The sequence below is a fragment of the Podarcis vaucheri genome, assembly GCF_965113315.1.
Source record: "Podarcis vaucheri genome assembly, chromosome: 8".
Lineage (NCBI taxonomy): Eukaryota > Metazoa > Chordata > Lepidosauria > Squamata > Lacertidae > Podarcis > Podarcis vaucheri.
The window spans coordinates 14025465-14053063 of record NC_138766.1 but is presented as its reverse complement, the minus strand read 5'-3'; the positions used below and the strand labels follow the sequence as shown (position 1 = coordinate 14053063).

At 44.2% G+C, this 27599-nt stretch overlaps 1 protein-coding gene across 1 annotated transcript in view; it reads right to left on the bottom strand.

Moving 5' to 3' along the window:
• Window positions 1-27599, bottom strand: part of MYO10 (myosin X) — a 215270-nt gene that overhangs the window by 139699 nt on the left and 47972 nt on the right. Inside the window, exon 2 of the mRNA XM_082234136.1 lies at window positions 15265-15363. Within this exon, the coding sequence (XP_082090262.1) occupies window positions 15265-15363 (99 nt within the window). The remainder of the gene's footprint in view (window positions 1-15264; window positions 15364-27599) is intronic.

Here is a 27599-nt window from a genome sequence, read left to right as displayed (position 1 = left end):
TGCGGACAAACGCCGGCTCCCTAGGCCTGAAAGCGAGATGAGCGCCGCGACCCCATAGTCACCTTTGACTGGACTTTACCATCCAGGGGTCCTTTACCTTTTTTTACTTGCAGAGTTAAGCAATCAGATAGCGAGTTTGGAAATAACTAGTCAATAAGCCAATAGCTCTTATAACATGGATCTGGCCCTCCAGACATTATTGGATGCTCATCTGCCCCAGCCAGCCAGCAATGATCAGTGGTCATGAGTGATACAGTCCGGAGTCATTCAGAAGGGCAGAGCATCCCCATCCATTCCCTAATTCCGCATTTCATGGTCATAATTTGTTTCTGGCACTGCAACCCTAGGCATTTTTTTTTTTTACTCAAAATGATTCTGCTGCACAGCTCTTTGGTGAGATTCAGATTTAAGTAAGGGAACATCCTGCATTTACAGGAAAGGTCCCCTTCCTGAGTTATTTAGCACCAAATAACTGCACCATCCCTGGATTTAAAAAAACAGCAGCCATGCCCTTTCCTCCGCACGTTCACATTCTTAACGCGGACCTTTGTTTATTTTTCTCTAAACCACATGATACCACCAGCAATTCTTCCTAATGCAAATTGGAAGACATAGTAATTTGGCTCTTGTTTAAGCCAAGCCATATATTTCAGCGACACCCAAAGCACTGAACAATAAACCTGATCCCACAGCCATAGGAATTTTGTAACTGTGCTTAACATTTGAACAGATGACAACAATCATGACACAGAGATGCTGGCGGGGCGAGGAGAGCCGGAATGGTTTATTTTGTGTGAACAACTGAAACGTGCCCTAAATCGCTTAAAGAGCATTTAAACTGCAGTCTGTGTACATCTGCTTTAATCTTAACACAAAAGCAACTCCGCTCTTTTTAACGCACACATAAGAAAAACACAAGAAAAGGAACAGATGGGGGTTTCTTTTCCAGAAAACCTACACAAAGGATGGAAGTTTTAACTATTTGTATCAGTAAACACTCAGTGCATTTGCTAGCACCAAAGGATAGAATATAGATTAGGCAAAGCAATAGGTTAACATGGCAAACTCAAGTTGCTGAAAGAGCTTTCAAATTTCACAGAACCCTTGAGCAGCAATCCTGTGAACACTCAGTGGCATTTACTTCTGAGTAGACATGTAAAGGCTTGAACTGTAGACAGTGGGGGGGGAAGGGTAGTGCCATCTATTTTCATAACACTGTAACATAAGCAAAGAAGTCTGTCTTAATGAGTTTTCAGATTAAATGTGGCATAAAAACTCTATGAAATTTGAAGGGCTGCTTGTTTATTGAATTATTAAGGCCATCCTTTCCCCCAAGGACCTTAGGAGTAGCATTTGTGATGATCCAAATACAGTGGTACCTCAGGTTACATACGCTTCAGGTTACATACGCTTCAGGTTACAGACTCCGCTAACCCAGAAGTAGTGCTTCAGGTTAAGAACTTTGCTTCTGGGTGAGAACAGAAACAGCGGCAGCAGGAGACCCCATTAGCTAAAGTGGTGCTTCAGGTTAAGAACAGTTTCAGGTTAAGTACGGACCCCCAGAACAAATTAACTACTTAACCTGAGGTACCACTGTAGCAATCTAGGGAACCTTCATGGATGTTTCTTTGCACCCAGACTCACCACCACGGGTCAGTTAGGGACAGTATTTGCAACGCCAGACGCAGGTGGTCCATTAAAATTATCATATGCTTTTTTCCACCCGCAAGCCTGACTGAATTGGACTAAGGCTCAGAACTATGCACAGTGATGTCACTGCTGCTTCTTTACATAGGAGGATGCTTCAATGTACCTGTAAAACGAGAACAGGGTGCTAATTTGGGGGGCAAAGACTGAACAGGTAAGGAGTACTGAGCCTTAGGTATTGGTGTTCCTTCTCCAGGTGTTCTCTGGTGCCTGGCCAGAGAATGGAGAGAGTGCCAGGTGGAGGAGCCAACCCTAGCGACTGCCTGCACCCCTCTTTAAATAGTACCCCAGCCTCTGTTTTACATATGAATAGGGGAGATGACTAGGGACGCGGGTGGCGCTGTGGGCTAAAGCCTCAGCGCCTAGGGCTTGCCGATCGAAAGGTCGGTGGTTCGAATCCCCGCGGCGGGGTGCGCTCCCGCTGCTCGGTCCCAGCGCCTGCCAACCTAGCAGTTCGAAAGCACCCCCGGGGGCAAGTAGATAAATAGGTACCGCTTACCAGCGGGAAGGTAAACGGCGTTCCGTGTGCTGCGCTGGCTCGCCAGATGCAGCTTTGTCACGCTGGCCACGTGACCCGGAAGTGTCTCCGGACAGCGCTGGCCCCCGGCCAATAGATGTGAGATGGGCGCACAAACCCCAGAGTCTGGCAAGACTGGCCCGTTCGGGCAGGGGTACCTTTACCTTTACCTTTAGGGGAGATGACTATGCTAAAAGACACAGGCCTGCTGCTGCTAATTTTCAGGCAAATTAGTTTGGGCTTAATGCCTGAAGAGGAGGTGTGATTTGTAAGATAAAAGGAGCATTTGTAAAACAAAACAAAAAACCAAGCTATCAAATCAACTGCCATCCTTTATTTTGCTGCTGGGTCATTTCCATTTTTGTTTGGGATTTTAAGGTAAGGTTAAAGGCCAGAGAGAAAGATAAATTATAAAAATGCAAATACACTGGGAGGGCAGGATATATATCTTTTGAATGAATAAATGTAAGTAAAAGGGAGCCCCAAGTTGCATACATTTAAAAGGTTGATCACTACTACTAGATTCTGGTAGTGGTATATAAAGATCAGAAATGAGCAGCCTCTATCCTTGACCAAGTGGTTTTTTTGGCAATATGCTACATGTGGCCAACGGCTCTTTGTGTGATGCTCACAAGGTAATCTACAAGGACAGAATAGAAGGCAAAGGAACACAAGCACAATGCAGCTAGGAAGAGCAATTGGATTTAGTTCAAAGAAACTGAAGGGGAAAATAATAACCACAAAACCCGACAGGACCAGTCCCTTTCCTTTGCCCTCTTCCTTCCCAACGACCTCTCCAAGGTCTTGACCTCACAAGTTGGGAAGTGATGAACAGGTCTTTTCATATCCTGCAAAAGCTATTCTGAAACACTATACAAAGCCTAGAAGGTACAAAAAGATGGGTCAGTCTCACTAACTGTGAAGAACATATGTTCTTGGCCATTGTTACATGGATTTGACTCTCCAAGCAAAGCCCAGCTAACATCTGCTGTTTTCTCTCACACACCATGGTGCCCGACACTTTGGACTTTTGACAACCTGCCTGGAGGTGTAAATAAGATAAACTAGAGGACTGAACCACACGCACAACCCTTAAAAGCTTCTAGCATTTATTCCACACTTGATAATAATAATAATAATAATAATAATAATAATAATAATAATAATAATAATAATAATAATAATATCTTTATTGTCATTGCCCCCTTCGGGGACAACGAAATTACTTGACTGCTCCATAAAAACACTAATTAAACAATACAGTATAATACAGCAAGGGAGATTAGATGACTTTCAAAGTCCGGGCTTCCCATTCAGGGCCGAGATCGCTCTGGAGAAGAAGCTGTTCTTAAGACGGCTCGTTCTTGTCTTCATCGACCTGTATCTCCGTCCCGACGGCAAGAGCTCGAAGAGACAGTGACCAGGATGCGATGGATCTTTTACTATGTCCAGTGCCTTCCTATGGCACCTTGTGGCATAAATCTGCTCTAAGGTGGAGAGTGGGCAGCCAACAATGCTCTCTGCTGCCTTAACAACCCTGCACAACCCAATCCTGTCCTGGGTAGTACAGCTTCCGTACCACACACATAAGCCATAAGTGAGCACGCTCTCAATGGCACAGTGATAGAAGGCAAGCAGCAGTTTCTGTGGAAGATGGTTTTTCCTTAGTATTCTCAAAAAGTACAGTCTCTGCTGTGCCTTCTTCACAAGCCCCCTTGTGTTGACACTCCAGGACAGATCCTCTTGTAATTCAATGCCCAAAAATCTGAACGTTGTTACCCTCTCCACACAGACCCCATCAATCAAAAGTGGCTGGACATTGCTCTTCTGTCTCCTGAAGTCCACCACAAGCTCCTTTGTCTTCCTTGTATTTATGAGCAAGTTGTTAGCTCTGCACCACTCTATCAGCCGCTCCACCTCATCTCTATAATCCGTTTCACCCTCCCTTTCAGGGATGAGCCCAATCACAGTTGTGTCATCTGCAAATTTGACAACCCTATTACTAGGGTGATCTAAGCTTTCAGCCCAAACAATACAGCGAGACTCATCTTGCCAAGCTGGCCCACTGAATAACTTGCCAACTTTTATTTGATTAATTACTTCTTACCCCATGCTTCCTTCAAGGAGCTGAGAGTGTGTGGGGCTCAAGGTTCTACCTTGCCCCTTTTATTGCCCCCCCCCCATTTTATCTTCACAATCACACCCCCAAGGTCAACCAGTGGGCTCCATTTGAGTGGAAATTTGAACACAGGCTTTTATCTATATAATTGTTGATATTGGGTAGCTGGTAAAGGTAAAGGACCCCTGGACAGTTAAGTCCAGTCAAAGTTGACTATGGGGTTGCAGTTCTCATCTCGCTTCAGGCCAAAGGAACCAACATTTGTCCACAGACAGCTTTCCGGGACATTTAAAGAGAGCCCTGTTTAGGGAAGTTTCTAATGTTTGATGTTTTATTGTGTTTTTAGTATCCTGTTGGAAGCCACCCAGAATGGCTGGGGGTGGGCTAGGCCAGGTGGGTGGGGTATAAATAATAAAGTATTATATGATGATGATGATGTGACCAGCATGACAAAACCGCTTCTGGTGTAACAGGACACCAAGACGAGTGCCAGAGTGCACGGAAACGCCATTTACCTTCCCGCCACAGTGGTATCTATTTATCTGCTTGCACTGGCGTGCTTTTGAACTGCTAGGTTGGCAGGAACTGGGACAAAGCAATGGGAGCTCATTCCGTTGCGGGGATTTGAACCACCAACCTTCTTATTGGCAAGCCCATGAGGCTCAGTGTTTTAGCTTTCTGAAATCCACCTTTCTTCAAAAAAGAGAAATTTAGTAGTAAAGGTGTTTGCTAGGTACGAGACGAGGTGGAAACATTAGCATCACAGTTACGAGGGAAACCAAAGCAGGAACAACTGCAATACCTTGATTTAACAGCACTGTTTGGTGCTCTGGCAAAGCAAGCTGCATTCTGAGCAGATAGTATCAAATTCCCAACCACTTTAGGCCCTTTGCCAAATAGCTGCTATTCCCTCCACATCCTCTTGTATGTCTAGGTTGACAATTTGAGGACTGTATAGCCTTTCATTGGGACAGGGAAAACAGTGGTTGGACTCCCAGCTCTCCTCAGCCCCAGGCAACACGGCCAACCATCAGAAACGATGGAAGCTATAGCCCAGTAACTTCTGAAAGACCACAGACTAGTCCCCCAGCTCCATGGCTACTGGAGCTGCCCAGATAAGTAAAACGAGAAGTGAACCTCAAAAGCAGTATCTACTTTTGTAATATGCACAATTATTTTTGGCAAAGGGTGTTTAAGGAGATAACAGAAATCACTGGGTTAAAGCTGACCAAAAGTCCAGAGGTAGAACTATTATCAATTTACGATGGGGTGGAAGGTTCCCGGGCTAGGAAGGACTTGCTCACTAATTTATGGACAGCTGCACGAATTATAATAGCTAGGAAGTGGAAGAGGCAAGCAGAAGATAAAGCAGAAGAATTGTATAAATAGGTATGGGATATAGCTATTAATGATAAATTAACATGTGCCGTTAAGGTAAGAATATGAAGGAGAAATGTTTTTGAGGAAATATGGAGGGTGTTTGTAGAATGTGTACAGTGGTACCTCAGGTTACATACGCTTCAGGTTACATACACTTCAGGTTACAGACTCCGCTAACCCAGAAATAGTGCTTCAGGTTAAGAACTTTGCTTCAGGATGAGAACAGAAATTGGGCTCCGGCGGCGCGGCAGCAGCAGCAGCAGGCCCCATTTGCTAACGTGGTGCTTCAGGTTAAGAACAGTTTCAGGTTAAGTATGGACCTCCGGAATGAATGAAGTACTTAACCTGAGGTACCACTGTACTGTTAAAATGGAAAGGGGTCAAACCATCGCAAGATTTTGGGAGGTTGGATAGTTACAATGGAATGGTCAAGTGGGTGGGGTGCCCATTTTTATTCATTTTATGATTATTAATTTGTCAAAATTAAAATTAAAATAAAATAAAAAGCAAAAAAAAGTAGTATCTTAAGAAGACAACTCTATGACTTTTAACAAAATATCTCCAAATGCTCATGCCTCGAAGGGTCTCCCTCAAGGTTTGCAATTCACACCAGACTTGGCCTCATGGGTGCCTGTTGCCACCATCTGCTTGCGAGCACCATCCCCGACGAAAGCGAATTCACAATAAAAAAAGAGGCCAGGCTCTCCCGAACAATTAACTTTATTTCCCCCTCCCTCACCCGCTCCCACAAATCCCCAACTGATATATATATATATGCAGCGATTTCAAGCTAATAAGATGTCACTCTGGCTGAGCGGAAACATTTAAAGTTCAATTCCCAAGGAGAAAGAAAGCTGAGGTGGAGAAAGGGAGAATCTACAGGTGCCTCTTATTTAAGGCAGAAGATCCCTGGACTATGTTCCCACTTTGCAATGCACAGCTATGAATGACTTCTTTGTTAACTGAATTCAGGGGAGGGTTTTTGAATGACAAGCTCTTTCCTAGTGATACTTACCATCTGTGGTTTGGGGGGTGGGCGGGAATTGTGCATGCAAACACTCTCATTCTCACTCACACACGAGAGTACATTTCTGAGATATTATGTCTCTCTCAGCTGCTTCCATTTAGACGGTCTGGCTTCGAAAGGGTCCGGCCCCACCACCGCTTTTTGTCCATTAGAAGACATAATTTTAAGCATTCTTGCAGTTTGATGTTACAGATGCTAATCAGGTTGTGGTCATCGACTAGACCCCCAACCAAACTGCGGCGAGTTATTCCATACCGGAGTTATTTTCTTTTGAGTCAGATCCTGTTATATTCAGAGCGAAGGGGGTATATTCCCCACCCCCACCCCCTTCAGAGAGACGGGAAGAGAAAACCCATTTCAGAAATCCCGTGTCATTATGTAGCTGTTGAAAACAAAATACCTACAGAAAGGAAAAGAAAAGCAAGCTATCTTTGACATCGTGCATACAAACAAACTCTGGGTGCCAGGAACAGAACTATTGTGTTCTCTGAGGAAAGGCAGGATAGAACATCTGCTTTGAATGTTCTTAGAAGGTTCTATGTTCCATTTCCAGACAAGGCTGAAACCTCTAGGTCAGCCATTCTCAGTCTTGGGTTTGTTGGACTACAATTCCCATCATCCTTAGCCAGCATGGTGTGTGGTCAGGGAAGATGGGAATTGCAGTTCAAGAACATCTGGGGACTCAAAATTGAGAGAGCCTTCTCTAGAAGCACAAATAGGTTGTATTTAAGGTAACCTCAGGCTACAGTCCTATGAACACAAAAAAAGGTAAAAGGGTAAAGGACCCCCGGACGGTTAAGTCCAGTCAAAGGCGACTTTGGGGTTGCAGCGCTCATCTCGCTTTCAGGCCAAGGGAGCCGGCGTTTGTCCTCAGACAGCTTTCCGGGTCATGTGGCCAGCAGGACTAAACCGCTTCTGGCGCAACGGGACACCGTGATGGAAACCAGAGCGCACAGAAATGCCATTTACTTTCCCGCCGCAGCGGTACCTATTTATCTACTTGCACTGGTGTGCTTTTGAACTGCTAGGTTGGCAGGAGCTGGGACAGAGCAACGGGAGATCACTCAGTTGCGGGGATTCGAACCACCGACCTTCTGATCGGCAAGCCCAAGAGGCTCAGTGGTTTAGACCACAGCGCCACTCACATCCCTATGCACACTAAACCCCACTGAACCCAGTAAGACTTATTGAAGGACTTCCCAGGTTTCCATGGAAGTGCTGCTTTACAAAACAGAACTATAATATCCACTATCAGAAGAATGATTTAAGACCGGAGACTAAAGTTTCTCAAAGGACTTCATTTTTGAAGCAAACCACATTTGTTACAAAATCCAGTATTATTCTGGCTGCTCATTCTGCATGGGCTGCCATTGCCATATTCCTCAGAGTGAGGATTCGGGTTTTTTTTTTCCTTGTACAGTATTATGGGCCAAAACTTCTGTCAGTTAAAAATGATAGCCACACTCTCCTGGTTTCATAATACAACAAACAGGTCTGCAAATAAGAATTTAAAAGTTTCTGTTTCTTTACTTATACAAATAACGTGAGGTATATATCAGTAACCGAGGTATAGATCAGTAACTTCGTAAGGTATATATATCAGTAATGGCCCTCCAAGCGTGTGGCTGCCATTGTGTTTTTTTTAAATGTAAAGCCATAAACATTATTTTTTTCATGCAGGAAAATTGATTCACTAAGTAGGCTCCCAACAAAAACGACTACAGCAACTTCCTTTGTAGAGAGAAGGAGGAATTGTAAGTCCTTTTGTAAATAATAGTAATAATATTTATTTATTTTTAATTTGATTTGATTTTACAAGTGTAGAATTATAACAAAACAAAATACAAATCCATCAGGGCAATGGTGATGCCCCATGTTATTGTCAGTTCAACCCGTACTTTCACAAAATAAATTTGGCTGCTTCTTTTGCTAGATAATCCAGTTGCAGCACCAACACTTCCAAAATGCCATGCTAATCTCAATTTTATTCTCATGCCAACAACCGCCTTGCAAATTCTGAGAACCCCATTTCCAAAACAGTACAGTACAGTGGTGCCTCGCAAGACGAAAAGAATCCGTTCTGTGATTCTCTTCGTCTAGCGGTTTTTTCGTCTTGCGAAGCAAGCCCATTGACGGATTAGCGGATTAGCGTTATTAGCGGCTTTTAGCGGCTTATCTGCTGATCGGATCAGCTGATAAGTGGCTTAGAAAAAGGGGGGGAAGAGGAAAAAACCAGCAGGAACTCGCAAGACATTGTCGTCTTGCGAAGCAAGCCCATAGGAAATTCATTTTGCGAAGCACCTCCAAAACAGAAAACTCTTTCGTCTAGAGAGTTTTCTGTCTTGTGAGGCATTCGTCTTGCGGGGCACCACTGTACTTTGATTAAACTTTTGTGTTTAGCAAGTAGTCTTCCTGTTGCAAACCCACCTAGCAATGAAATCGAAGTCTGGACTGGCATGATTCACCCAACCGTCTGAACCCTGGTCTGCCTAACTGAGCCTTCCACTCCTGGTTCATTTTCACACATTTAACGTAAAAATTGACAATATTAAGATTAGAATTGGAAGCTAGCCCACCAGGTCCATTTCATCAAGCCTCCAGCAAATGGCAGTTGTTTGCCGGCAACTAACCTTGGCGACAGACTGAAGGGTGTTATGTATTCAGCTACGTTGCTGAAAGGCAGATAAGTTAATATCAAGACCCTGATATGGTTCTGTTCTCAGCAAAGAGAACATCTGTCCCGTTATCAGCTCAGCTGAAGCTTTCAACATCCCACTCCACAATATCCCCTGCCAAGAACAAACAGCTGAAATGGACTCAGGAGTTTGCAACTGTAGAAAAGCTGAATTTGCAAAACAAAACAAAAAAGCCTAGGAAAGCTAAAGTGCGCTGCAATACAATTTAGAAGACCAACGTAAGAGAGGGAGAGAGAGAAGCCAAAGTGTATTATTGTTAGGAATGAACTGAAACTGGTCCTGCATTTTGTTTCCATTTCCTTCCAAACTGCCCCACAATTGGCAAGTTTTCAATGCCAATGGCCATTCTGACTTTCCAAGGAACAAGAAGGCTGATCTTGGAGATGCTACCTCCTGAAGGTTAAATGTCAAAATAAAATTAAAAACCTAAAAATCAAAACCTTTCATGAACAGGACCAAGCTGTTGAGGCTTATGTTCAGGAAACCTTTTGAAATAGTTGTTCGTTTTCATCCTCTGTGTTTGATGATCACAGAATCTACTGACTGAGATAACAACCAATGCCCTAATGTAGAAAACCCAGACAGATGGGTATAAATAATAAATTGTTATTGTATTATTATTATTATTATTATTATTATTATTATTATTATTATTATTATATAATGTGTCATAAACTCATTTGTCTGCTACCTGTTGGCGTCCCACTGGCTGCCTGTTGACCCATGAGTTTAACTTTCTGAAAGTAGAGACACTTCTCCCTGTTTAGGGAAGTTTTTAATATTTAATGCTGTATTGTTTTTAACACTTGATTGGAAGCTGCCCAGAGTGGCTGGGGAGGCTCAGCCAGATGGACGGGGTATAAATAAACAACAACAACAACAACAACTTATTATTATTATTATTATTATTATTATTATTATTATTATTATTACAATTACTATTATAAAAACGGAATAGATGGCATTTAAAAGGGTTATGTGTACAACAGTGGGGCCTAGCCGGTATCATAACTATCTTGCAATTCTTGCCCAAATAACGATGAATTCTGCCTTTAACCTCTCCCCCCTCCATGCAGGTTAAAACAAACAGCATCTCTGCCAACGCTCAGGTTCTCCTACATGGTGAGAATAACTGCAACTCGCCAGTCTCCCGTTCCCAGGGCGCATTAATGGGCTTCTCAATGCAGTCATTTTATCATAAACACCTTTAAACTTTTCTCGGTGATCGGGCTTGAAGCCAACGGAGAGTACACAAAATTTAATATGTCTAGCTAGTGCCAATTACTCGTGCAGCTGGAGCTCCAAACTTCCTAGAGCACATCGCATGAGCCTGCCACCAGCAGACCCCGTACACAAGAACTCAGATTCAGGAGGCCTGTCACCCCCAAGTCACAGTTTGGGGATAGGGGTGCTCCTTTAAAAGTCGCCAGGGTTAATGATAGGTGCCAAGGGTAATAAATGTATGGAATAGTGATGTATGGAAGTGAGAGCTGGACCATAAAGAAGGCTGATCGCCAAAGAATTGATGCTTTTGAATTATGGTGCTGGAGGAGACTCTTGAGAGTCCCATGGACTGCAAGAAGATCAAACCTCTCCATTCTGAAGGAAATCAGCCCTGAGTGCTCACTGGAAGGACAGATCCTGAAGCTGAGGCTCCAATACTTTGGCCACCTCATGAGAAGAGAAGACTCCCTGGAAAAGACCCTGATGTTGGGAAAGATGGAGGGCACAAGGAGAAGGGGAAGACAGAGGACGAGATGGATGGACAGTGTTCTCGAAGCTACCAGCATGAGTCTGACCAAACTGCAGGAGGCAGTGGAAGACAGAAGTGCCTGGCGTGTTCTGGTCCATGGGGTCACGAAGAGTCGGACACGACTAAACGACTAAACAACAACAAAGGGTAATAAAAGCATTCTGGGAAATGATATATAATAGATGAAAAAAGTGTTTAAATTAACTTAACTGTAAAAAACCCAACAACCAGGGGCTTTTTTATTGGGAATTGTAGGTGCAGTTATTCCAAGGGAGCAGAAACGACTTTTTATATATGCGATGACAGCCGCCCAGAAGCTATTAGCCCAGAGATGGAAAGAAGATAAAGTCCCTAAAACTAAATAAAAATTATTATATTAAAAAAAGATACATCATCCTACCATGTCAGAACTGTACAGGCATTTATCTCAGACAGTCGGAAAAGCTTGGAAAGCAGCAACAATAAAACCTGAGTATGTGTAACTGCTCATGTTCATTCCTGGTTACCTTTGCCTCTCCTAGACTTCCATTCTATTACTGGTATTTCTCCCTTCCTTCGTTCCTAGAATCCTAGAACTGTAGAGTTGGAAGGGACCCCCCAAGAATTTATTTATACCCCGCCCTCCCCGGACAGAGACGGGCTCAGGGTGGCTAACACTAGTAAAATTACAATAAAAAATAAAATAAATAAACCAATTTAAAACACAGGTTAAAATTACAATTTAAAATGCAGTCTCATTTTAATAATAGCCCTTAGATCAAAACCATAAGGAGAGGGAAACATAAGGGTCAGACTGAGTCCAAACCAAAGGCCAGGCGGAACATGGGTCTTGCAGGTCCTGCGGAAAGATGTCAAGTCCTGCAGGGCCCTAGTCTCTTGTGACAGAGCGTTCCACCAAGTCGGGGCCAGTACTGAAAAGGCCCTGGCCCTAGTTGAGACCAATCTAACCTCTTTGCAACTTGGGACCTCCAAGGTGTTGTCATTTGTGGACCTTAAGGTCCTCCATGGGGTATACCAGGAGAGGCGGTCCCATAGGTCCAACCCCCTGCACTGCAGGAATCTGCTGCCCAACGTGGGCTCCATGATCCTGAGAATAAGAGTCTCATGCTTTACCAGCTGAGCTATCTATCTCACTTCCCCTTCCCCCTGTTGGCTTCTATGTGCCACTATCAACATTTAACCAAAGAGGAATGGCAACTTAAGCTGACAGAATATGCACAACTCGCAGACTTAACATACAGAATAAGAGAACAAGAAGAACATACATTCAGAGAAGAGTGGGAAATGTTTCTTGTATATTGGAGGGGGGGACTTGAAAACGTTGGCAGTATTAAGATAAATTCAACAGTGTAAATAAGTTTGGATGGATGTAATAATGGAATACTGACTGGTTTAGTTTATGTAAAATATGCAGGGATTTATGATATGCAAAATTAAACCATGGAAAGAGAAGAAGCGAAGTCACTGATATTTTAAGGTTGTTTAAATGAGTATTTTAAATTGTAAAACAGAAAATTATTTACACACATACACACGCTTAACCTCCTTGTGGGCAAAGCCCCATATGCCTATTTTTGCAAAAACTACTGTTTATAAATGCACCAACGGGTGACATATAAATAACAACAAAAGGACCAGCAATACACATATTCTTTTCCAAAGCTAAGTCATCACAGCTCGGGAGTAACAAATCCTGCATCTCTGGGGAGGGATGAAGTGAATGGCGATATTTCGTTCTGCTTTCCACTGCCTTTTTTAACAGCAACTGCTATCGGATTTTGTGGTATTGTTTGATTTATTTTGTTTCGCATTTTTACTGCTGAGCACAAATTTAAGGTTTACTGTGTGCCACTTTGGGAAGCTTGAGCAAAGGGCAGATCGCAATGGCAAGTACCTCAAATAAATAAAATAAATCTCCCGACAAGAGTGAACGTTCCTCAGGGCACCCCAAGCGCCTTTCAGAAGCAACCTGAGAAGCAAGCCTGAATTTACTCTGTCTAGAAATGAACTCTGCAACACGGAATAGGTTTTGCATCCATATCTTTGTTAAAGGTGCAGGATGAAATTAATGCGACAGGGCTGTGTGAATTCCTCTTTCTGTGAGTGTGTCCCATGCTTCTCCCCATCTGAATTCTGTTGCTAAACAAAAAACCTTGAATCGTTTTCAAAAGGATAAGGTATTTTGCATGCTTTATAGAGTCTTTTAAAGTAACTTTCAATTAATATACAGTGGATGCTTGGGTTGCAAACGTAATCTGTGTGGGATGCACGTTCGCAACCTGCAGCGTTCGCAACCCGCGTCTGTGAACGTGCGGGCTGCGATTTGGCACTTCTGCGCATAGCGCAATTTAGTGCTTCTGTGCATGTGCGACCGCCGAAACCCAGAAGTAACCTGTTCCGGTACTTCAGGGTTTTGGCGGTCCACAACTCAAAAAAAACACAAACTAAAGTGGCTGTAACCCGAGGTATGACTGTATATATATATATATTCATGGAATTGAGCAAAGGAGGGACAGTGCTAAGAAACTGGAGTCGGTGAGTTCTGTAAAGCAAGACTGTGCAAACTGTAACCCTTCCAGCAAACAGCCCAACGGTTATGCATTATGGCCTAATAGATGCTGCCAGGCAGGCAGCAAAAACAAGTGGGTTATTGAGCCACAGCTGGGCTCCCACAGTTTAAGCACAACTTTTTCAGAATCAGTTAGAAGTAGATTTGTCTTTCACCCCCAAAGAGAGGCGTATGTGTAGGAACCATATTGCAGGATGTGATCCATGAGAAGCAGTCAAGTACAACATTCCTTTTAACGCTAGAGAAGACATGCGAGGGAATGTTTGGTCCAGCCAGTCAAAACTTCCTGTTCCTCCTGGCTGGAGCATACTTCCTTTTGCATGCGATAGAAGGTGGGTGTGACCTTACCTGTCCAGGTAACAAAAGGACGAGTCGCGCAGCACCCTTCCTTCTTTTCGACTTCCTTCTTTGTTTGACCAGCTTTTGCCTAGGACTGCACTGCTAGTTCTCAGCTAGCAGAAGGACTGGGATTATTCCCCCATATGGGGTGGACCCACATGTACATATTTGTAACTAAGTCTGCCTTCAGGAAGCCAACTGTGAACTGATGTGAGTAAACTTAAAGGAACTTGCTAGTGCAAGTTAGGAAGGAAATTAATAAACAATATATCTTCTCTTGCTACTCTGAACATTCCCAAACGCATGCCTTCTGAGGTGCCTTCCCCTGGGGTTCAAGGCCAGCAGAAGAATATCCCAAGGCAATTGTAATGGGTATGAGTTACTCGTGCGTAAACTGGTCCCTTTCTCGGTTAATTTGCCTTGTTAAACCTTTCTGACTGCACAGCCCCTTCTCATGGTGGCTGCCTCAGTCACTGGCAGAATCTGTCAGTGGGCGTTTCTTGAACCTCTTCCAACATAAAAGTTGTTTGACACCCAGTCTCCTCCTCCTCTCACTGCGCGGGAGTCTTCTGCGCAGGGAAGGCGTGGGTAGCGGAGGACCTGGGCTCTCCTCACTGATGTCCAGTGAAGAGTCCTGGAGCCCTCTCTCCAATTCCCTCGTCTGCCCCCCTTCATCCCTGGTGTTGCACTGAATGGCTTCCCCCTCTACTGAGCTGTTTCTCCCCCTGCTGCTGGGTCCTTCGCCAGCATCATCTGGGAGCCTCCCCTTTGCCTCTCGCTCCGATGTCAGTTCCCTGACAGCAGTGATCCATACAGAGATGGATGAGGGGATGTAGCAGCCTTCCTTAAAAGAAGGTCAGAAGAAGTATTGCACACACACCATGAAGGTTGAGAGGACGGAAGCAAAAAGCAGAGCAGGAACTCATGCAGAGGCGTAGAAGGTGGGCTCCTCTTCAATTCTCCGGGGCTCACAGAAGTCTTCCTTTCTCGCAGTGCCCTAGCGGGGTTTGTTTTTCTCCACAGCACACAACTCTGCCCCGAATTGACCTCCTGGCTGAATACCTTTACAGCAAAACACACCTTTGTCCTGATGGGAAGCTAAATCATTACAGGTATATTTTAAAGAAATAAAAAGTCTTTAGAATAGATATATTTACCTGGCCATAATCCGTCCTGAACACAACAATTCCCTCCGCACAGGAAATTACAGTACTTGGATAATGCTGGCCATTTTCTCGCAACCAAACCCGTGCTCCCTAGAACGAGAAACACAAAAACACAGGAATTAGTAGTTTGTACACCCAAATGTAAAGCAAACACCATGACTTTTCTTTTTCTATTTCCCGCAAGCAGCCCACGCGGGCAGAGTCAGATCCAGTTGTGCGACTCGCGAGAAAGATGGAGATCACCCCCCAGTGAACAGATGGCTGTTTTCACTCAAGTTACAATCCGAAAAGGATCTGAAAAAAGGTATCGGCAGCCGTAAGAACAGCTGGATCCAATTCACCGAGTCACATATGCAAAATTGCAAGTGACGTTCAAATTTATGGCACAACGCATGGGCTCTCTCCAAACTCTTAAAATCTGGCAAGCCTTCACAAAAACAAGTCTCCTGCTTCGCTGAGGTGCATCAAGAAAGAAAACTTAATTTTTTTCATGGCTTGAGAACAAACATTCCAGCGTCCTCCTCACGGCGCCCCCCTAAGAAAATGTAAAGGAAAATTTTTGAGCAGGTGGGGTGGGAGAGGAGCAAGACAAGCTTTCATTTGTACGTCAAGGGAGGTAGTTTCAGATCATCTCTTCTTACTCAAAGGACTTGGATTGAAATTATATAAATATATACTGTACAAGTACAGGGCTGGCCATAGGCAGAATGTTTTTAATACGCTGGCATGACGGTGCATGCACTGAACTTTGCAGAATCCGAAAACTGATATATATGTGAAAAAGCTTTTAAGGATGAAAACAAGCTTTCAGCTCTCGTGTTTGCAGCAGGAATCTTGAAAACGTGCTCAAGGATTGCACCGTTTAAGTTCCCTTTCCCTTCTCCCTTTTTCTTCATCCAACTGGTAGCGACACGTCAGAAACTCAAGCAGCAATTTATAACCAGTTCTTTTAAACGTTTCTTATCTTAACAGTAATAGAAACAGTAATTGAAAGGCGGACGTCATTTCTCTTTTAGTATACATTTAAAGATATGAGTGCCCTTCGGCTTAGTGCACACTTTGTGCCTGTTGTGGCCTGCATACAATGGGGACAATGTTGGTTTATATACTTTGTTATTGTCTCTCTGCTCAGAGAGCAGAATCAACAAGCCTGCTGGAAAGTTTGCAATTCGCTAACTTCAAACAGCCATGAGTACCTTCCACGTTGTCTGATGTATAATCTCTTGAATGCAGCTGGGGTAGCTCACTCAGCAGAGCACGAGACTCGTAGAATAATAATAATAATAATAATAATAATAATAATAATAATAATAATAATAATAATAATAATAATAATAATAATTTATTATTTATACCCCGCCCATCTAGCTGGGTCACCCCAGCCACTCTGGGCGGTTTCCAACTGAATATTAAAAACAATACAGAATCAGACATTAAAAACTTCCCTAAACAGGGCTGCCTTCAGTTGTCTTTTAAAAGTAAAATAGTTGCTTATTGCCTTGACATCTGATGGGAGGGCGTTCCACAGGGCGGGTGCCACTACCGAGAAGGCCCTCTGCCTGGTTCCCTGTAGCTTTGCTTCTCACAATGAGGGAACCGCCAGAAGGCCCTCGGCGCTGGACCTCAGTGTACCGGCTGGATGATGGGGGTGGAGATGCTCCTTCAGGTATACAGTGGTACCTTGGGTTACATACTTAATTTGTTCCAGAGGTCCGTTCTTAACCTGAAACTGTTCTTAACCTGAAGCACCACTTTAGCTAATGGGGCCTCCTGTTGCCGCTGCACCGCCGCTGAACGATTTCTGTTCTCATCCTGAAGCAAAGTTCTTAACCTGAGGTACTATTTCTGGGTTATCAGAGTCTGTAACCTGAAGCGTCTGTATCCTGAAGCGTATGTAACCCGAGGTACCAGTGTACAGGACCGAGGCCGTTTAGGGCTTTAAGGTCAGCACCAACACTTTGAATTGTGCTCGGAAACGTACTGGGAGCCAATGCAGATCTTTCAGGACCAGAGTTATATGGTCCCGGTGGCCACTCCCAGTCACCAGTCTAGCTGCCGCATTCTGGATTAATTGCAGTTTCCGAGTCACCTTCAAAGGTAGCCCCATGTAGAGCGCATTGCAGTAGTCCAAGCGGGAGATAACCAGAGCATGCACCACTCTGGCAAGACAGTCTTCATATCAGTCATGGGTTCGAGTCCCCCGTGGGCCAAAAGATTCCTGCACTGCAGGGGGTTGGGCTGGATGACCCTAGTGGTCCCTTCCAACTCTATGATTCTATGCCAGAGGTTTTCAACCCTTTTGGGTCCACAGTTCCCTTGAACAGCTACCTTCTTTCTGTGGCACCCCTGTGGGGCTCAGGAGCCAGTTATGTCACCCCTTGCCTGCAGAGCTGGAAGCCTCTTTTTCAAACACTCTCCCGTGTGGAGTGGTACCTCAGCCTCCTCCCCTCTCCTTGGGAATCCTTCCGGCAGCTGCAGCAGGCCCTGCCCTAAAAAGAGATGTCTCCATTCACTGCCCCACAGGGGTCTGGGGAAAAGATTCACCCAGCCTTAGTGGCCCAACAGAGACTGGCCTCCAGGCAGCCACCCCAGTCTCTGAGCTGCCTCAGCTCCTGGCAACCAGAACCCACTAGCCAGCCCCAAGAGGAAGCATTCACCTGCGGAATTTGTAGCCAGGGCTGCTGCAACGAACAGCCATGCAAGCCTTTGGGAGGCAGAGATGCAAGAGGGCATCAGAGGAATGGGGGAAGGAAAGAGGGACAGAGGCCAGTGTTGCCTGCGGCAGCCCTGACCATCATTCAAGGCTCCCCTAGGTGCCATGGCACACTGGCTGAAAACCACTGTTCTATGCAATTTCTCAAAACCAGTAGGCTTCTGAAATCCTCAGAGCCTGCCAGGTTTATAAAAGATTTTATAGCTCCCAAGACAAGACAGACACAAGAGACGGGCAAAGAAGGTTATTTGTGTATGTCACTAGTGCGGCCCATGTTTTGATAGCCCAAAAATGGAAAATGAGCGAGGTCTCACCTAAAAAAATAATGGCAACTTAAGCTGATGGAATATGTGTAGCTTGCAGACCTAAGATATAGAATAAGAGAAGGACATGTGTTTAGAGGAGATTGGGAAATGTTTATTGAATATATGGGGGGAAATTGTGTACACTTGAAAATGTTGGCAGCATTAAGATAAATTCAACAGTTTAAATAAGTTTGGATGGATGTAATAATGGAATTCTGAATGGTTCAGTTTATGTAAAATACATAGGGATTTATGGTATGCGAAATGAACCATGGAAAGAGAAGGGAAGTCATTGACATTTTAAGGATGTTTAAATGAGTACAGTGGTACCTTGGGTTACAAACGCTTCAGGTTACATACGCTTCAGGTTACACACTCCACTAACCCAGAAATAGTGCTTCAGGTTAAGAACATTGCTTCAGGATAAGAACAGAAATCGTGCTGCGGTGGCGCACAGGCAGCAGGAGGCCCCATTAGCTAAAGTGGTGCTTCAGGTTAAGAACAGTTTCAGGTTAAGAAAAGACCTCCGGAACGAATTAAGTACTTATCCCGAGGTACCACTGTATTCAAAATTGTAAAACAGAAAATTTAATACACACACACACACAAAGATAAGGGCAGTGTCATTTGAACTAGCCAGATGTTTAACTGAGAATCGATCAGTCAGTCCATCCTTTGAAAAATAAGACTTTAGAGCCAACTTGCTCAAAAATGGCAACTAGTCCTTCCATTTTGGCCACTGTAATCTTGGTTTAAGGAGCCATTTGGTGCCTAGCTTATGTATCTGAATTTCTAACACTGAGGGGAAGACAGAACAAGGGAGATCTCCCTCTTCTTCCTGAAGCTTTTTGACGGGTCCCCATGCATATTTATCATGACCATTGCAAATGGGAAGAACTCAGCTACCACACTGAGATAAGTGGACCAAAGAACCATGGACCAACACCCATGCTGCCAAGACATTTCCCTTCGCCTGAAAGAGCCGGCCACTTGTGCAGGCACACACTTGCTCGGAGACTGCCTTATTGTTTCCGTCCACTCAAGTCTCTCCCTCCGAGTTCAAGCAGCTTTGGCTGCTGACAGAGCAATACGGACAACAGCAGTAGCTGGAGAGATAAAAGCTGACGGACACTTACAGCTGCCTGTCAAAGTCCGGCTGATTCGGTTATCGGCAGACAGCTGCTGCCTGGGAGACACAGCTGCTTCCCTTCTCTATGCCAACTGGCTCTTAAAAAAATAATAATAGAATAATAATCATACAAGTTGCCGGAAGTGGAGCTGGGCACCTGGCTCTTGCAGCGAGGTGTGTATGGGAGAGCACGCAAACAGCATTTCCCACCCTTTTGTGATCACTGGGCTCGGTCTGAATTGCCGTCCTTTCACTCTTCACCCAAAAGACATTTCTCCAGTTAAGGACTCCCAACAAGAAGCTACAGGAAGAACTGGATATGGAACAACTGATTGGTTCAAAATTGGGAAAGGAGTACGACAAGGATGTATGTTGTCTCCCTGCTTATTTAACTTATTTGCAGAATTCATCATGTGAAAGGCTGGGCTGAATGAATCCCAAACTGGAATTAAGATTGCTGGAAGAAATATCAACAACCTCAGATATGCAGATGACACAAATTTGATGGCAGAAAGTGAGGAGGAATTAAAGAACCTTTTAATGAGGGTGAAAGAGGAGAGCGCAAAATATGGTCTGAAGGTCAACATCAAAAAAACTAAGATCATGGCCACTGGTCCCATCACCTCCTGGCAAATAGAAGGGGAAGAAATGGAGGCAGTGAGAGATTTTACTTTCTTGGGCTCCATGATCACTGCAGATAGTGACAGCAGCCACAAAATTAAAAGACGCCTGCTTCTTGGGAGAAAGGCAATGACAAACCTAGACAGCACCTTAAAAAGCATCACCTTGCCAACAAAGGTCCATATAGTAAAAGCTATGATTCTCCCAGTAGTGATGTATGGAAGTGAAAGCTGGACCATAAAGAAGGCTGATCGACGAAGAATTGATGCTTTTGAATTATGGTGCTGGAGGAGACTCTTGAGAGTCCCATGGACTGCAGGAAGATCAAACCTATCCATTCTGAAGGAAATCAGCCCTGAGTGCTCACTGGAAGGACAGATCCTGAAGCTGAGGCTCCAATACTTTGGCCACCTCATGAGAAGAGAAGACTCCCTGGAAAAGACCCTGATGTTGGGAAAGATGGAGGGCACAAAGAGAAGGGGACGACAGAGGACAAGATGGTTGGATAGTGTTCTCAAAGCTACCAGCATGAGTCTGACCAAACTGTGGGAGGCAGTGGAAGACAGGAGTGCCTGGCGTGCTCTGGTCCATGGGGTCACGAAGAGTCGGGCACGACTAAACAATTAAACAACAACAAGAAAGAGGTCGGTGGCAGTTGGCGTCACCTCTCTCCCAGGGTATTGATCAATTTCCTTTAAAAAACCACTAACCAACACTAGAGAAAGAATCCCTTTAAAAAAGGCACAACTATTAGAGATGTGCACCCTCCCTAACAACTTTGTTTTGTGAGGGACAGCATCCTCAGGCATGCACCTCCAGACAATAGCGATGTCAGGAGCCATCCTGGAACCCAGGCATCTTCACCCGGTCGCAAGCAGCTGATAGCCAGGTGCAAAATACGCCTGGCGCATTTTGAACGCCACTGCCGGAGATAGGTTAAAGATGGCCTCTCCTTTTAAATTAGCAGTTTACTGAAATGAAAGTTCTTATGGGATAACAGCAGCCAGAATCTTAGTAGCAAGAAATTGGAAAAAATACAGCAACAACTAACACGGCGGATTGGCAAATCCTAATGGTAGAATACCTGCAGCTAGCAAAGACGACAGGAAGGATAAGAGGCCAAACAAAATGAATAGTCTATAAGGATTGGAGATTTTTTTAAAAGAATACTTTAAAAATTACAGCATAAAAGGAAACTTCTGGGCAGAATTAGACTGAACCTTGCTTTGTATAAATATAAGTTTGTAGGGAAGTTAAGAGAAACTATATAAGAAATTAGTGATGTATGGAAGTGAGAGCTGGACCATAAAGAAGGCTGATCGCCAAAGAATTGATGCTTTTGAATTTTGGTGCTGGAGGAGACTCTTGAGAGTCCCATGGACTGCAAGAAGATCAAACCTCTCCATTCTGAAGGAAATCAGCCCTGAGTGCTCACTGGAAGGACAGATCCTGAAGCTGAGGCTCCAATACTTGGGACACCTCATGAGAAGAGAAGACTCCCTGGAAAAGACCTTGATGTTGGGAAAGATTGAGGGCACAAGGCGAAGGGGACAACAGAGGATGAGATGGCTGGACAGTGTTCTCAAAGCTACAAACATGAGTCTGACCAAACTGCAGGAGGCAGTTTGTCCCTCAGACCTTGTGGGGGGCCAGACTATATTTGGGGGGGGGATGAACAAATTCCTATGCCCCACAAATAAGCCAGAGATGCATTTTAAATACAGTGGTACCTCTGGTTACGAACTTAATTCGTCCCAGTGGTCCATTCTTAACCTGACACCGTTCTTAGCCTGAGGTACCACTTTAGCTAATGGGGCCCCCCGCTGCTGCTGTGCCGCCGGAGCACGATTTCTGTTCTCATCCTGAAGCAAAGTTCTTAACCCAAGGCACTACTTCCGGGATAGCGGAGTCTGTAACCTGAAGTGTTTCTAACCTGAGGTGTTTGTAACCCGAGGTACCACTGTAAAAGGACACATTCTACTCATGTAAAAACACGCTGATTCCCGGACTGTCCGCGGGCTGGATTTAGAAGGTGATTGGGCTGGATCCGGCCCCTAGGCCTTAGTTTGCCTACCCATGCTTTAAGCATTTGCGATGGCTGAGCCTCACTCTAAGAGCCTCTTCCTCAGTTGTGCACATACAAAGGGGCTCTTAAACAATGGTGTCCGGAACAAAACTCTTAAGACAGAGATCCCAGGATAAGAAAGAATACAAGAGCAGGGATTAAGGGCTCTGGGGCAAAATGGCTCAGCTATACAATGAAGACAGACTTTCAGCGCATGGCAATACCCTCACTTAGAGAGAAAAAAGATTTTCCACTCTAATCGGAAAGAGTGAAGGGAGGAGAAAGGAGGGAGGGCGAAATGCTGCCCAAACAATCTCTCTTCGCAACTGAAAGCTGCTCTGTGGTAGTGAAAAATGAAGAGATACATCATAAAATAAAAGTGCATGCTAAAATAATACCTGGATAGGCTTCCCTAAACAAAACAGGTTTTAGCAGGTGCTGAAAACTATGCAGTGAAGGCACCTGCCTAATATCAAAAAGCAGGGAGCAGCTTTCTCCCGACTGAAGTGCAGAGTACTTGAGGACCGGGACATTCACAGGGAAACCAAAATGCTTGTTTACAAAGCTATTGTACTACCAACCTTACTGTATGCTTGTGAAACATGGACCACTTATGAACACCATCTCCAACTCCTCGAAGATTCCATCAACAGTGTCTCCAAAAAATTGTACACATCACTTGGGAAGACAGGCAAACTAATGCCAGTGTACTGGAAGAAGCAAAGATTACCAGTGTCGAAGCGATGATTCTTCAACATCAGCTTCGCTGGACTGGTCATGTTGTGCGGATGCCTGATTATCGTCTTCCAAAGCAACTACTCTATTCCAAACTTCAAAATGGAAAGCTTAATGCTGGTGGTCAGCAAAAGAGGTTTAAAGACTCTCTCAAGGCAAATCTAAAAAAATGTAGTATAAACACCGACAACTGGGAAACACTGCCTGTGAGTGCTCCAGTTGGAGAACAGCCTTTGCCAAATGTGTCATGGGTTCTGAAGATGCTCCAACTCAGGACGAAAGGGAGAAACGTGTTAAGAGGAAGACACGTTTGGCAAACCCTCACCTTGATCAACTCCTGCCTAGAAACCTATGCCCCCACTGTGGAAGGACGTGTGGATCCAGAATTGGCCTCCACAGTTACTTACGGACTCACTGTTAAAACCATGTTATGGAAAACAATCTTACTCGGCTACGAGTGATCGCCAAAGAGGAAGAATATCAATAAGCAGGGAGTTCCAGGGAGTATGTGCTACTCATGAAACTAAATAGTGCCCAAATGATCTGAGAGAAGTGTTCAAAAAGAATAACTCCTATAACATGATAACTTGCATGACAATTCCTTTGGGCCAAATGAGAATTTCGCCGAGAACCAAAACGCTAGCAAACCACAGGGCTGACGCAGAACGGATGTTAGCATTTTTCTTGCTGATAGCTAACGAAAACACACACCATCCCTTGCTTTATTCTTAAGCAATCCACAATTACTGTTTTCAGTACTTCACAATTTGTTTGTGTTTCTCGAAGATAAAGACGCACTTGTCAGCTGCGTGAGCGCTGCCACAAAATCAAGTTCATGGTCAAACCATGATTTCAAGTAGGTTGGCAACATTATATCTGGACTATTTAAGGCTGAAAATGCTTATCACTTCATAGGAGGCCTTCATCAAATTGCAGAATACAAAGAGACAGCAAGATATAAAGGATGCCTTTATTGCAAAGGTGCATAAATCACCAACAAGAGGTTAAATGAACTTTGCAAGCAACATTTGAGGTTTCTTTGGGCCAGCCTGATGTTTGTATTCCTGTAACAGACTGGTGATGGAAAAGAGCAGATTGCTGTTTTCCAAACATTTTCTGTTTTAAATGAAAACACAACCAACTTTGTTAGAATCTCCTTGCACACAATGAACCACACTGCCAATCGTACAACAAAATAGAAATCGTGAATCTGTAAAATATATGAACGCGATATAGCCCCGTGCTACATTCGAGACAACATTTTATTTCCGGTGCTCAGGGTTTAAAATTAACCAAAAATATAACTTGCTGTTATTGTGATCTCCGACTTAAAATTCTGCATATTTCTCAAATATTGAAGTGAGGGGCAGAATGACATATTGTCAATGTGCTATGACATTTGGATGTTTAGAGACTATTTCATACACTTTATATAGATTTCTGTCTTTTAGAAAGTGTCATGGGAACCCTTTACAGTTGCAAAACTAAGAATTTGAAGTTTGATTAATCAGAACTGAACATTCTATGCCAAGAACAGAAACATTTAATAGGTTAAATTGCCTAGAATAATCTAGGCACCTAGTTGCCTTGATCTGATGCTGTTGCTTGTGAATTTCTAATACTGATTAATCTGATGCTAGTCGTTAAGAATCTGAAATATTTCCCTGCCCCTGATAATGCAAATATTTTCACAGACATATGGCAGCTGGGTTGGATTAACGTAGAACAGCTTTCACTGAATTCCTCTTGGCATGCTGACGCTGTATTATTAAGTCTGTTTTAAACGTCTTATTTTTAAACCATATGCACTGCACCGTATGGCAACACAAACGGCACCAGGAGGCATGTGTATGGAATTTTGAAAGGGAAAGATACAGATAAGGAACAGGGCATGGGGGGGAGGGAGGGTGTTAAGCACTCTTCCTGCCAGGATAAAGGTAAAGGTAAAGGGACCCCTGACCATTAGGTCCGGTCATGGCCAACTCTGGGGTTGCGGCGCTCATCTCGCTTTATTGGCCGAGGGAGCCGGCGTACAGCTTCCAGGTCATGTGGCCAGCATGACTAAGCCACTTCTGGCGAACCAGAGCAGCGCACGGAAACGCCATTTACCTTCCCGCCAGAGCAGTACCTATTTATCTACTTGCACTTTGATGTGCTTTTGAACTGCTAGGTTGGCAGGAGCAGGGACCGAGCAACGGGAGCTCACCCCGTCACGGGGATTCGAACTGCCGACCTTCTGATCGGCAAGTCCTAGGCTCTGTGGTTTAACCCACAGCACCACCCGCGTCCCTTTCCTGCCAGGATAGCTGCAATCAAGCTGGTAACCCTAGGATAAAGGTGGGATTGAATACTGCAGTCTTAGAAACTCTCGATCTATAAACTGGATGCCAAATGCCACCTTAAACCAGGGTTACAGTCTGCAAAACGGAATGCCTAGTTACCATTTGGGGGCCATATGGCTCGAAACTCGTATTTTCCTATGCGACTTTTCGGTTCCTGAAATTCCTTCCGATTGTGCAGATAAAATATACCGTATTGGCCTGAATATAAGCCTCACTTTCCCCCCAAATTCTGACCGGGAAAAGTTAAAGTGCAGCTTATATCCGCAACCTTACGGTACACAGCCAGGAGCACAGGGCAAACAGTGCCAGAAGCGCGGCAAAGCGGCGCCCCCCCCCAATAGTCCCCCATCCTCTCCCCCAAGGTCGGGGAGAAGAGAGCGAGGAAGGGGAAAGGCAACGCAGTGTGGCTCCCCCCCCCCCAGCAGCCATGAGGAATGGAGCGGCTTATATTCAGGTATATTTTTCTCTCCCCCTCCCCCAATTTTAAAGGTGCGTCTTATATTCGGGTGCAGCGTATATTCAGGCCAATACGGTAATTTGTAGAATTCTATATGGTGGGGTATATGTGTGTGGAAATAGTCCAGATGAAAGGATGCTCAGGCAGTACCTCCGGATGGTGGAGATGTCAGAAGCCATCCTGGTACCCAGGCATCTTCACTCAGGTTGCAAGTGGATGATAACCAGGTGTAAAATGTGCCTGGCGAATTCTGAACGCAGCTGCCGGAGATAGGTTAAAGATGGCCTTTCCTTTTAAATTAGCAGTTAAATGAACTGAAAGTTCTTGCACTTTGTGCGGTATATCCAAAAGCCACCTATACTCAGGTTTTGATAATATGGAAATCTATTAAAATCTATTAAAAAGCAGGTGATAACTTAATTTACACATTTTTAATCTGCTGAGGGACCTACTTTTTAATCCCAGGTTTGTTCCTATGGCAGCACTGAGTATGTGTTTCTAAATGAGTGAATGAGATATATATATATATATATACACACACACACACACACACACACACATATATATATACACACACACGCACATACATATACACATAGCGGAGTCTGTAACCTGAAGTCTATGTAACCTGAAGCGTATGCAACCCGAGATATATATACACACACACACACACACACACACACACACACACATATATATATATATAAGCTTTAATTCACTGGAATAATCAAGGTTTTTAAAGTACAGTGGTATCTCGGGTTGCATACGCTTCAGGTTCCATACACTTCAGGTTACAGACTCCGCTAACCCAGAAAGTGCTTCAGGTTAAGAACTTTGCTTCAGGATGAGAACAGAAATCATGCTCCGGCGGCGCAGCAGCAGCAGGAGGCCCTGTTAGCTAAAGTGGTGCTTCAGGTTAAGAACAGTTTCAGGTTAAGAACGGACCTTGCGGGGGGGGGGGGAATAGGTAAAGTGACTTTGCACGGGTATATTATATTGGTGTACGATGCTCAGCTTTTGCAAAAATCACTTACTCCCTGACCAAGACAAGGGAGACTCACCTGTGCGAACAGCCTTCCATATACGCATAATTTGTCTATTTGTACTGCATTGCTTGCAATTTGGTGTGCTAAACCGCTTCTCATTAAACAAGATTCCTTGCTTTCTTTTTGATTCCTTGCTTTCTTTTTGGTTCCCTGTCACAGTAATGGATCCGAAATAAGATATCACCAGAACATAAAGAAATGTGCCCTTAATTTAAAGAACCACCAGTTTACTGCCAGTGATTAAGAGAGTCCCCTAATCAACTCAAGCTTTTGTTAATCTCAGAGACTGCAGCCCTAATCAGAACTTCAGTGCTGTGTAGTCAGAAAGATCCTTAAGAATCAATTGACATTTTTACAGTCCTTCCCCCTGAGATCAAAAGTTACCAGCTTTCTCCCTCCAGAGGCTTAAACAGCTGTTGATTAGCCTTGAACTCAATCCAGTAAAATGGCAACACACGACCCCCAGAGACAGCGTGCTATTATTAACATCTGAAATTTAATACACTTTTAATAAGTGCAGATCTCTGATGTACTTTTCATTGCTCTTCATTTCAACAGCTAAACGAATAAACACATGGGTCATTTCATTTTAAAGATTTTTTAAAAGATTTTCCCTTCTTTCACTTGTATTCCAACAACACCCCCCCCCCCCCACGATCTGCAACTCTGGCTGTTCCCCAGACATTCCAAAATATTACTGAACACTTAATGGAAGTTAAAAAGTAAATGTGTGTAAGAGAGAAAGAGCTGGACCAGAGTTGTGCATGTTGTGTACTAGGCAGATACGTGGGGCTACCTTTGAAGGTGACCTGGAAACTACAACTAATCCAGAATGCGGCAGCTAGACTGGTGACTGGGAGTGGCCGCCGAGACCACATAACACTGGTCTTGAAAGACCTACACTGACTCCCAG